At 47.6% G+C, this 12,290-nt stretch overlaps 2 protein-coding genes across 4 annotated transcripts; both read right to left on the bottom strand.

The window, feature by feature from the left end:
* Positions 1-141: 141 nt before the first annotated feature.
* Positions 142-4,978, bottom strand: VPS25 (vacuolar protein sorting 25 homolog). 3 transcript variants are annotated; one of them, XM_090292330.1, is made up of 7 exons: positions 4,886-4,977; positions 4,527-4,672; positions 3,644-3,697; positions 3,220-3,308; positions 2,384-2,459; positions 1,587-1,728; positions 722-811 (listed from the first exon to the last, which is right to left on the bottom strand). In XM_090292330.1, the coding sequence occupies exons 1-7, from the start codon at positions 4,936-4,938 to the stop codon at positions 793-795; spliced, it is 579 nt and encodes a 192-aa protein (XP_090148456.1). In that variant the 5' UTR covers positions 4,939-4,977; the 3' UTR covers positions 722-792. The 3 variants fall into 3 exon arrangements, with proteins under 3 accessions (XP_090148455.1, XP_090148457.1, XP_090148456.1); XM_090292329.1 differs by lacking the exons at positions 722-811; positions 1,587-1,728 and adding an exon at positions 142-354; XM_090292331.1 differs by lacking the exon at positions 1,587-1,728 and having other exon boundaries at positions 184-811; positions 4,886-4,978.
* A 5,334-nt stretch (positions 4,979-10,312) lies between these two features.
* RAMP2 (receptor activity modifying protein 2) lies at positions 10,313-12,290 on the bottom strand. The gene is made up of 4 exons (XM_090291162.1): positions 12,100-12,290; positions 11,591-11,656; positions 10,880-10,988; positions 10,313-10,747 (listed from the first exon to the last, which is right to left on the bottom strand). The coding sequence occupies exons 1-4, from the start codon at positions 12,197-12,199 to the stop codon at positions 10,492-10,494; spliced, it is 531 nt and encodes a 176-aa protein (XP_090147288.1). The 5' UTR covers positions 12,200-12,290; the 3' UTR covers positions 10,313-10,491.

The following is a 12,290-nucleotide window of genomic DNA, read 5'->3' as shown; positions in this document are numbered from 1 at the left end:
CCACCCAGAAGATGAAAAACCACAGGCTCACTGGAGCCAGCCAGCACTGGAGGACCTTTTCATTTCCAAAGGCCATAGGCCTCTCTCCCCTCTTCTAAGCTTGGATTTGCTGGGGGGGTGGGGGAGGTAACACTTCACAGACCTCCCCAAGCCCATTCCAGTAGTAACATCAGAGGCAGGCAGTGGGGTTGAGCTTTTTAATATCGTAAATCACTGTCTGGCCCCGCCTCTCACTGCCCCAGCCCCTTCTTGGGCCTCCTATCTTCATATTGCCTGGAAGGCTGCCTGCAGCCAGGGCTTCCACCATCCCCTGGAAAGGATCCAGCACCAGCCTGAGAGGCGAGGCAACAGCAGCTGAAGGGGTGGGAGGGGGGAAGAGACAGAAGCTTGTATAGGCATGTGTGTGTGTACTTACATATGTGAACACATGTAAAGTGCTGGATTTACAGACCCTGACTCAGGGACAATCTAGGACAGAAGGAGGTAGGGTCAGGAGAAGCATATCTTTTCTCAGTGGCACCTCCGCCTCTCCCTATCCCAGGGACAAACACATGGGGTAAGTGGGAAACCCATCCCTGGACTGAAGCCCTTTTGAGTCTGGTGGAGTCACAGATCCAGTCTGTGGGGACACTGGGTCTGCCTCCTTTTGAAAGCCCTGGAAGGGTGGGAGGTAAGGCGTAAAGAAAAACAGGTCTCTGCTAGAAGAACTTGACGCCCCGGCCATCGCTGATGGTGATGATCTCCGCCTTGTGCTCCTGCTGTAGGGCCTGCAGAGCCCGCAGTAGGGTTGCATCATCCAGCCCATGGAACTCTGGACAGGGAGATAGGAGCAGTCAAGGACACTCAGTGCCTTGGGGCTCCAGGCCTCTGAGAAGAGCAGTCTAGCTGGAAGCTGAGACCTGTGAGGCCAGGATATACATGTGCCATCTACACTGTGGCAGCTGCAACCCACCCTTCCTGGGTACTACCTAAGAGTAAGGGTGGAATGCCCTGACCAGGTAGCTCAGTTAGTTAAGAGTGTCATCCTGATACGCCAGGGTTGTGGATTCAATCTCCAGTCAGGGCACATACAAGAAGCAAGCAATGAATGCTTAAATAAGTGAAACAACAAATCAATGTCTCTCTCTCTCTCTCTCCCATATCAATTAAAAAAAAAAAATAAGGGTAAGGGGTAGAAATAAGCTTTAGTTAGCATATGAGTATTTATGCTTATTTCCCCCTTCTTGATTCTTCTGTCAGACTCAGTCCCCATGTACACCCCAATTAGTGTCTGCTGCATAAGAGTGATACTGTTTGCTCTTGGGCCAGAGGGCCTTGACAATCAAGCCTAGGGAGGTCAAGGCCCTTGTCACTGGACACTGACCCTAGTTGCACATCTGTACCCATCATGAGAACCTGCCCTAACACTAACAAGTATAGCCATACGACTGGCCAGGAGATTGTTAAGGTCCAGTACAGATATCTGCCCTTTCCTAGTTCAAAGGAACCAGGCTGGGAGCCAAGGGCCAGCTGAGTGTCTGGAGATATGACAATACACTGCAGGGAGATGAGCGATACAGGAGGCAAGCCCTAACAGGCTTGCATACCTTTTCCCCTGCGGGGGCCCAGCTCTCGAGTCAGGAAGCTTGCTTTCTGAGGAAGCCTCCAGCTTTGCCCAGCCTGAGTGGTGGGCTAGGCAAGGCTGCAGCACTGAAGTCATAGGTGATGGTGGGAGTAGCAAGCAGAGGCCTGCAGAGCAGGAGGGAAGAGCCAAGAGCTATAAATTCTGCTGGGGCAGTCAGGTCCTCGCAGAAAGGGGAGGCACCCTCCTTTCCCCAGCTATGATTGGAACTTTGGGTAATCCTAGGGATCAAAATGTAAAGGCAAAAATAAAAGAGCTAAGAGAATAGTCATACTATGTAAAAATCAAATAGTATGCAAATCATTGCCTTGCCAGAAAACAAAGTATTTAAAAGGGCTGAGGGTGTTGGCCCAATCCCTTCAGCTAATGCCCACAAATCTTGAACCCTCTATAAGAATAAAGGGTGAAAGAAAACCTGAGCCAGCAAGGAATGAGATTTCAGGCTTAATCTTCTGCCCTGGTTCCTCATTCGGTGTCTACACTCCTAATTCTTAACTTTTCATGGATCACAGATGCCCTTGAAAATCTGATAATATGGACTCTATCCCTAGAAAAATACCATATATCCCCACAAACAAAATTTAGGGTTTTCTTTTTATGTGTATCCAGGTGGTTTATGAAAATAATGGAGATGAGTTAAGAACCCTTATATTATGTAGTATTTGGAATTCAGAGGCAGAGAAATAGAAGTCTGAATATCAATTGAACAAGGACTGGAGAGAGGATTCAGATGATAAAACTGGGGGAAGAGGAAGGCATTACCCTCATCCTCCGTGTCTTCTCCATTGGTCAGTTCATACAGGGTGAACACAGAGTTGTTCTGGCCACTCCTGGAAACCTATGGACAAGAAAACAGAGATTGAATAAGGATCAGAAATCTAGGAGAACTGGCCCGCTCCACCTCTCTGACCCAGGAATGGTACCTAGTCCCAAACCAGGGCTGTCACCTCTGCAGAGAAGTGGCTAAAACCCACAAACCCTACCAGTGCTATATTTATATGTGTACACACACATTCGGAACCACTAAACCACAGGTCTTCACGTGTCTGAGAAGTGACCTCTCATTCTGGTTGTTTTCCTGTTCAGGAATGGGTGGTATGTGTTTGTTACATTTGGGTTGTTGATGCTTCTTCCCCTCCTTTCTCTCTTGGAAATGTTTAAAGCTGGTGGTGGCTGGGAATTTAGGGAACAGAGTCTGTCCCCACACCCACAATGGTTCAGAAGGTCAACTTCATATTGTGGACAGCCCCATAAGGGTATGGTGGGGGAGGGGCCCCATGGTTTTTTTTTTTTCTTCCTTTCCTCATTTATCTTCTGTGGCCAGAGGCTCCAGCCAACAATAGTACTGGTGGTTCCCAATACTGCATTCTCTAAACATAGCCTCATGTAGCCTCTGGTCTCCTACAGGCAAAGAAAGGGAACTTCTGTACAGCCATGGAAATTGAGTCACTGAAAGAATCTTGCCTGGAATACCCATACTTCCTCTTTCTGCCCCCTCCTCCTTTGCTCAGCCTGGATCTGGGAACACCAGGTATCTGCTGAACACAGATACAATTCTCCTTTGCCATGCATCTGTCATTGCAGCAGAATAGTCTCACCCACTGATAGATGAGTTTCCCCCATTCTTCTGGTCTCCGCCACATGATCAGGAAGCTAGACTTGTTCTTATCCAACCACTCGAGGTTCCCTGCAAAACAGATACTTATGAAAGCATCATGACCTAACAAGGGACAAAAAGGCAAAAACCAAGGTGGAATAGAAGAGACTCAAAATTTGTTTTACTACTGCTGTCTGTGAGGCACTACTTCCCCTCCTACATCTCTTCAGGTCTTAGGTCACACAGGGAAAGACTTTAACTTTGTATACCAATGGAAGAAAGGACCTGGGGAATTGGGCTGTCTACTGTACAGAGAACTCTGAGCTTCAAGCCAGGGGAGGGAAAATGTTAAAAAAAAGTGTTAATCTGCCCTCAGAAAAACCCAAGTAGGAGGAAAAATAAGGAATCTGGGGAACTGAACCCACCTTTCTTCCTCAGTTCCTCTAATACAATCTGGATTGATTCCATAGGGAGCTTCCCTGGCTTAAGGTTAAAGAAATGGCATTAATGGAATAAATTGGGTCGGATAAAAATTCTCACAGCCAAGGTTAGGGACAGAAGAAGGATCAAGCAAAAAAGAAAAAGAAGAGAAAGAGAACTCATGGACACAGGCAACAGTGTGGTGACTGCAGGGACGGAGGGAGATGGGTAGAGGTGGAAGAGGGTATGGAGGGATAAATGGTAATGGATTAAAATTTTAAAAAATCACAGAACCAGTCTCATGCTGAGAACCACCTGCCCCCTACCTCTCCCTCCCACATACATATATGTGCAATTCCCAGTGGGATATAAATTGGCATTTCCTGGATACTGGGGCGTGGGGGATAAACTAATCCAATTAAAAAGGAGAGCTTTACAAAATGAAAGGGAACTTTGTTTTCTCATCCTCTGTCCTCTCTCCTTCCTGCACAGATATTTTAGGTATGAATCAGGCAGCAAAAACAAATTACCCTTACTTCCTGGGAAGAGGAGAGTAGGTGGAACAAATGACTAAAGGTAGTACCTGAGATTGAGCCTCACAATGACCAGGACTGGAAATTCAGTCAAAAGGGCTCAGTTTGAAAAGTTTGGAACTTGGCTTCAGGGCAGAGGTTCTAAGACCATCACTGTCTAGGATAAGAGGGTCTGGTTCTGCATTTGGGTTTGGGGGGTAAAATGGATGCCCGATCCATATACCTGCTCTTTCCCAAGACCAGTTTGGATGGGAACCTGACTGCTGTGGGTGAACGGGTGTGTGTGAAGTCTGGGCATGTGGCCAATTGTGGAAGTGCATGTGTGTGGGCTGTGGACGAGCCTGAGGGAGGATACGCTGTAGCTTCACGTTGTTGAAGAGCGGGCTCTCCTGAGCTTCCATCACCGTCATGCTGGACTGTTTGTGCAGGCGGCAGAAGGACAGGACCAGCGAGCACCAGGCGGCCAGCTGCTTCTGCCGAGTGTCCACGTTCGGCTGTAACCTGTCGGGTGAAGGAGGAGGGTTGCAGAATTACAAGGAGTGGGAGGGAGAGAGGAAGCACTTGCCGGAGGCGCGTTTGGGGAAGAAAGTGAGGGGCTGAGAGTGGAGGCGCCTGGGTCCTTTCTCCCCCTCCCCATGCGAAGGATCAGGGCTGAGCCCGGGGTCCGGTGAGGGAAGGGAGGCACATTGGGGCTTCTCGGGGTCTAAGCCTCACGTAAAGAAGGGCGGGAAGCGATACTGCCACGGCCACTCGAAACTCATCGCCATCGTAGTAGCCCAGGAAACCCGGAACCTCCGGGCAAAGGACTTCCGGTCTCCGCTTCCGCACCTCCGGGTAGAAAGCGCAGCAGAAAGGTTCCGGACCCTTTTCGAGAGAGGGGGACCAACCTAGAGGAAATTATCTTCCTTTTCAGCCAGTCTCTTAATGTTATCATATAAATACCATTTAGAGCAGAAAGGGCCCTGTGAAGTCTGATTCAAATCCAGAGAAGGGCAATGAATTCTTCACAGGAGCACAATTTGTTAATAGAACTGCAGGTAGAGCCCCTGGTCTCCAGACGCTAGTCTAGGCTTTTGTCCACTATGCTAGGCTTATTTCAATATTAACATTTAAATCAAACGCTTCACAATTCCCCAATCTCTTCAATTCCTATGACCTTCAACTCCACCATTCCTCAGTTTCCTGTAGCACCCGTGGGAGCGCATTTGTAACTTTTATCAGTAGAAACAATCCTGCTTCCATGATTCAGAGCTACCATTTTTAACCACAGCCATCCCTCTCTCATCTCAAGCCCTCACCTTCCTAGCCTCAATTCCAAGACCCCTTTCGGTCTATCTGACTCCTTAACCAGGCGAGACTACTCAATTCTGTCCCCTTGCCTACATACCTGCTGCTGGTCAGTTTCCAAAAGAGGACTGTTGCTCCCTGCCCATCTACACCCCCCTTTCTTGTCATTCCTTGGCAGGGGAATATTTTTTAAAAATAAAATCACTGGAACATGCTGACTGAGCCCCAGATTCCTTAACTAACCTCACTGCCGGGCTCTCAGTGCAGTCAGTGATCCTTTGTCTTTTTTAATTTTTTAAAGTTTATTTGAGTTTATTTGAACCAAACTGACAACATATGCCAGGGAGCAAGATCTCAAATGCTCCCGACTCTTTGTCTTTTATTAACTACTTGTCACATCCTTCAAGGTAACTCTTCAAACTTTTCCACAGTCATCAAGCCATTCCACATGTCTCCATCAACACCCCCCCCCCTGCAGAATTCCCTTTAATTGTATTTTATGAGATTGAGGCCATGCATCTTTCCCTCTTCATCTGTCATCACACTCGATTCATCCCTCAAAAATTCATCTTCATTTTTACTCCTTCCTTCTGTACTCAAAGGAAGAAGTGTTGCTCTTCCTTTCCAAGGCCAACCCCTTGTCATATTTCCTTGCCTCACCTTTTCAACTTCCTCCAGGACTTCTCTGTGCATCATCTTCCCTCCTTTTCTTTCCCCTACCTCCTCTCTCCTAGTCTACAAATATGTGGAGGTCATCCCTATGTGAAAATACATAGTTAGTGTCCTTCTAATCTAAAAGAATTGATGCACCCCTTTGTTCATCGCAGTGTTATTTACATAGCAAAGATATGGAAACAGTCCAAGTGCTCATAAGTAGATGAATGGGTTAAAAAAACTGTGGTACAGCTCTGGCTGAGTAGCTTGGTTGGTTAGAATGCAGTCCTGATATGCCAAGGTTGTGGGTTAAATTCCCAGTAAGGGCCCAAACAAGAATCAACCAACCAATGAATGCATAAGTGGGTGGAACAACAAATTGATGTTTCTCTCGCTCAAAATCAATAAATAAATTTTAAAAAGCTGTGGTATAAGTTGTGGGAGAGGTTAGGGGATAGAGGGATTGAGCAGAAAGGAAAAAGAACTCATGGACATGGACAACACTGTGGTGATTGCAGGGGGACATAAGGGGACTAAGGGGTAATGGAAAAAATACAGTTCAAAAAAGCTGTGGTACATATACACAATGAAATACTACTCAGCCATAAAAAAGGAAATCTTACCTTTTGCAACAGCATAGATGGACCAGAAGTTTATTATGCTAACTGAAATAAGCCAAAGAAAAGCAAATGCCATATGATCTTACTTATATGTGGAATCTAATGAACAAAATAAACTGACAAACAAAATAGAAACAGAGGCATGAATACATGGAACAGACTGACAGCTGTCAGAAGGGAGGGAGGGTGGGTAACTGGATGAAATAAGGTGAAGGGATTAACCAAAAGACATATATATGTAACACAGAGACACAGACAATAGTGTGGTGATAGAGGGGAAGGGGAGGGGGAGGGGGAGGTGGGCAAAAGGGGGACAGGGGGCTCAGAATGAGACTTTGCTTGAGGTGATGGGCACATGAGGCAGTGTGCAGATGATGTTTTATTGAGTTGTACACTTGAAACCTGTATGTTTTGGTGAACCAATGTCACCCCAATAAATTCAATTTATTTTTTAAAAATATTTTATTTATTTATTTTTAGAGAAAGGGGAAGGGCAGGAGAAAGAGAGGGAGAGAAACATCAATGTGTGATTGCCTCTCATATGCTCCAAATTGGGGACCTGACCACAACCTAGGCATGTGCTCTGACTGGGAATCAAACCAGTGACCCTTTGGTTCACAGGCTAGCACTCAAGCCACACCAGCCAGAGCTAAATTTGATTTTTTCTTTAAAGAAAATATGTAGTGTCCTTGACTTTAACACTCTCTCAATTTCCTGTCTGCTCTCTAAAACTTCATGGTGCACAGAATGCACAACAAATATTTGTTGAATGAATGAATGAACCATTCAGTTGCTAACATTCATTCAAAGGGCACCATCTCCTTTGCTTCCAAAGCACTGTTTTATCCTTGTTCTCCTACTGTCTCTTTAATCTTTCCCTTTGTCTCCTTTTTTTCCCTCATTCTTTAAATGTGGGTTTTTCCTAAGTACTTAACCTCAGTTTCTTCTTTTCAATACTCTTTCACTCTTAGAACTCTCATCTCTCTCATGGCTACACATGGCATTTCTGTGCAGAATACTCCTCTTGCCACTGCCAGCCCATTTCTAACGCACTGTGAGATATAACAGCTTGTTCCATTCTCACCTCATATGGCATATCCCTTTCTTCAGGCTACCACCTCCTGTTAAAGTCCCTTTTCTATTATGACTTCCATTACTGTCCGAGTAACTGAGGTTCAAAGCCTGAGTCAGCTCTAATCTCCCCTCTTTGTCACCTGCTTCATATCCAAATCCTGTTCATTCCCTCCCATTTTTAACCATCTCTCCTACTTTTAAATTATTTTTCATTTCCCCATTCACCACGCTTTTGGTTCATGTCCTCCTTTTCTCAAGTCTGTATTATTACAGTTGTTCCCTAACTCATCTCCCTTTCTACTCTCCCCACCAAGGGAATGCACTCTATCTAAGGCCTACTCATGTAGAAGTTCCACAATCACCCTCCTGTGATCTTACCTTCTGTGATCACACCTCTGCTAGATGTGGCCATTCCTTCCTTTGCACTCATACAAACATTTGTTTCCTATTCCCTCATCACACACTCCATTGTTTTTGTTTATTTGTGCACATCAGCTCCCCTAGTAGATGAAAGCCACTGAGAGCAGAAATCAAGCCTTATCTAACTTATCTGTCCAACATAATATACCATACAGTGTCTTATACCAGCATGCCTTTGATGTACATTAGTAAGATTCATGAAGGCAAATATGGACCAAGAAAAACATAGATGTATCCTTGGATAAGACATATGCACTCATGGGAACAGAAAAGATTTATCTCAGTTGAAAAAAGGTGTGTCTCTAGACAGACAGATATGTCCCAAGAGGAGAAGTGTGTCTCAGAGAATGAACAGATACATTCCAGGAAGCACATGAGTATACATCTATGGAATAGACAGGCATTTCTAGAATATGTGTATGCATATACTCATGGAGGCAGATATTTCAATAAGGAGGAGAGTTCCTGAAGAGACTCTAGGTGCCACAAGGAATAAACAGGTGCCCTTATGGAGAACAAAGTTGTTCTCTAGATTTTCTTAAAAGATTTATTTATTTATTTATTTTAGAGCGAGGGGAAGGCAGGGAGAAAAAGAGGGAGAGAAACCTTGAGGCAGGAGAGAAACATCCGTCAGCTGGCTCCCCTATGCACCCCCGACCAGGGACCAAGCCTGCAACCCAGGCATGTGCAGGGAATCAAACTGGCGACTTTTCACCTGGTGGAACAACACCCAACCAACTGAGCCACACTGGTCAAGGCTCTCTAGATATTCTTGATGGCCTGGTAAGTTTGTCCAAAGGAGAACTAGTGAGAACTGAGCCTTACTGTCCAGGGACCTACAAGAGTGTCCTTATACTAAAATGGTGAGTCACAGAGACTAGGTATGTCCCCAGAAAGTGGTGTGGATGAGAAAAGGGAGCTGTGATAAATCATAAATTCCTAACTGGGCAGGTCATGGTGGGTAGTCACGCCCCAGGCATATAAATTTTTAGTAGAAGGTTTATTTTTGCCTTAAGCAAGCTCTGTCCGTTGCTTCTGTGTATCTAGGTTAGCACACCTTTGAAATGCCTGTTTTCAAACCCCTATTTCTAAGATATAACCATTCTCAAGACAGCAAATGATCTTAACTATCCTATAATCCAATCCCCACCTTGCTTTCTCCCACCGTCACACAATCTTCCTATGTCCCCTTCTTAATTTCAAGTGCATAAAAGAAACTGCGAAACTGTAATTCTTCAGAACATTTGAGAGCTTGCTGCTGGAATATGATGTCAATTTTGGCTCAAATAAACTTTTATAAAAATTCTCCACATGTTTGGACATTTCTTATGTCAACAGTGGGGAAGTATCTTAAGGGAGCATAAGTATGACTCAGGAAGCTGATAGAAGAGTCCAGTTAAGAAATAGTGTTTGCTATGGAGATGACAGGTCTCCAAACTCAGGATCCAATCTTCTGTTTTGAGCTTCTTCCACCACCACACATCCATCTTCTGTTTGTTTGTTTTTTGCTTTAGTGGACACCAGGGGGCAGTAGAGCTGTAAGCCACACCCCCCGGGGTCTAGACCAATGTAAGATGAGGGCCAGGAACTTGGAGGGGGGAGTCCTGTGGTGAACCTAGCAAAGGGAGCCTCCACTTTCTTTGTCCTTAATCTTGAGGTCCTTAGGGGTGGACTCCAATTCCTACTCCCAGTCTCTAGGAGTGAACATGAATGAGGGGAAAATTCAGAGCTCTTGGGCAGCCCCCTTCCTTCTCGCAGGAACCACAGCTGGAGTCCTCTCTCCCCCACCTCCCCCACAGGTCCCCAGCAGTTGTCCAGAACGGAAGGGAGTCTCTTCCTGCATGTTTCCTGAAGCTGAGTTTGGATAAGAGCAGGAAAGGCCCCACCTTGGGAGGAAGGAACATAGGAGTGTGGCTTTGTGTGTGTGTGTGTGTGGTGGTGGTGGGTGGGACTGTGAGGGGCAGGTAAGTGAACAAAACAGTGGGGCTATCCATATTGTTCCAGCTCTGCAGCCTAGAGCTTAGGGCCTGTGGGAATATCAGACTCTGGGAAGGACACAAGCCCCACAGGAATGGGGAAGACAGTGTACAAAAGAAACCTTTTATTTAGAAGATTACAGAATGTGTGCCATGACCCCACCCAGCTCCATTTCCACCAATCTAAGGCTCTGTGTGGGGTGAGAGAGAAAGAGGTAGGGAGACAGGGAGAGAGACTGGTGGTGGCAGGGGAAAGGAGTAGGATGGGTGCTGAGAAACTCATGCCACCTTAGGTTTGGGCTTCACTGTCTTTACTCCTCCACACCACAAGGGTGACCAGAAATGGGATGAGGCAGATGGGGGCTATGATCATGGCCAGAAGCACATCCTCTGGGGGGTCTGAGAAGGTGGGTTGCACCAAGGAGCAGTTGGCAAAGTGGATATGGTGAGTCTCCAAGATGACCTCTTCCGCCATGGAATTGGGGAAGCCCAGGCCAAAGTGCTCTGCAGTCTGTTCCAAACATTCTTGCAGGCTGCTATAAGGCCTGGGGGCAAGAAAGGGCTAGAGTGAGGGAGGGGTTGGGCCCATAGAGAGGACTGCCCCACATTTACTAAGGTCCACCCACAATGAGCAAGCCCCACCCCTGGCCCAAACCACCCCCCAGCACTGCCCCTACCTGCTAATTATGGTCCAGTTGCACCAGTCTCCTTCAATAGAGTTCATATAAATCACATAGTTGTGCCAGCAATGACCAATTTTCTCATCATACTCATCCATCATTTTCCCTGTGGGCATTAATACAGCACGTTGACGCCACCCCTCCCCTCCCTCCAAGCCCTCTGGTTCAGGTACTTCCATCCAAGAGCCACTGTCCTTGTCTTTAAACATAGGAACTGCCAGGACAGCCTCAGAAAGTTTCCCAAGCAACACACTATGGCTGAGGAGAGAATCCCAACTCAGGAAAGTGTTAATGCCTTCCATGTACACACAGCACTTCCCAGACTAACAAGAGTTTCCACATATACTTTTTCTAGGGTCTTCTAATCCACCTGTGAGGTGGGCCAGCTTAGAGGCCTGCCTTGTAGGAAAAAAATCCTCCCCACTGACTTGCCTTTTTTCTTGCCCCAGGCCACCTTCCCTCTGCTGCTGGCTACTCACCATCTGACTCCAAGCTGCTTGGGGTGGTAAGAAGCTGAGCCTTGGACTCCTGGGGCTTCCCGATCGCTGTGGGCAAAATGGGATTTCTACATATACTTTTTTGGGGGTTTTCCAACCCACGTGTGAGGAGGGCCAGCTTAGGAGTCTGTCTTGTGGGAAAGGGACCCTCCCCACTGACTTACCTCTCCTCTTGCCCCAGGCCACCTTCACACAGCTGCTGGCTACTCACCTTTTGACTCCAAGCTGCCTGGGACGGTAAGAAGCTGAGCTACGGAAACCTGGGGCTTCAGGATAACTGTGGGCAGAAAAGGGAAAGGAGATGGAATAGCTGGGATCTGGGCAGTGGAGCCTGGAGGATGGGTGTAAGTTGGAGGCTTAGACCCTTGAAAGTCAGAGCTACTCTCAGAAAAGAAGGAGGAATAATTCACTCACGGGGTACATCAGTGCCCAGAAGAGAGGGGCTAGTACCAGCTCCTTCCCACTCACATTCAGACCCAAACCTCCTCGCTCCTCGCCAGCCCCAGACCTCCTAAGATCTCTTCGCGGGGCCCCCGTTCAGGTTTTCCCCAAGTGCTAATCAGTTTGCGCGGCGCCCTTACCGAGGTGGGGCCCGGGACAGTCCTAAGGACAGCGCTGTCCGCACCATAGCCCGGGGGCCGTTCCGGACTCAACCCGCCAGCCCCCTCCCCTCCAGGGCCTCCCGCGCTTCCCACCCGCGCCCCGGGGCGCTGCGCTCACCGCCCAGCAGAAGGAGGAGGCGGAGCGCTGAGGGTCGCCCCGCGCGGGTCGACAGGATCCACGGGCCGCCTGCGGCACTCTCTGCCCGGATCGGGGCCATCGCGCGCGGCAAGCAGGCGAGGAGGGGCGGCGGCGCGGCGCGGAGCCCGAGCGGGGGCGCCTATATCCCCGGCCCCAGCCGCAGGAAGCCG

This window comes from Furipterus horrens, unplaced genomic scaffold (genome assembly GCF_987537825.1).
Source record: "Furipterus horrens unplaced genomic scaffold, mFurHor1.1.pri manual_scaffold_11, whole genome shotgun sequence".
NCBI lineage: Eukaryota > Metazoa > Chordata > Mammalia > Chiroptera > Furipteridae > Furipterus > Furipterus horrens.
Note: the sequence above shows the minus strand (reverse complement) of the source record. Positions and strands in the feature narration are given on the sequence as shown.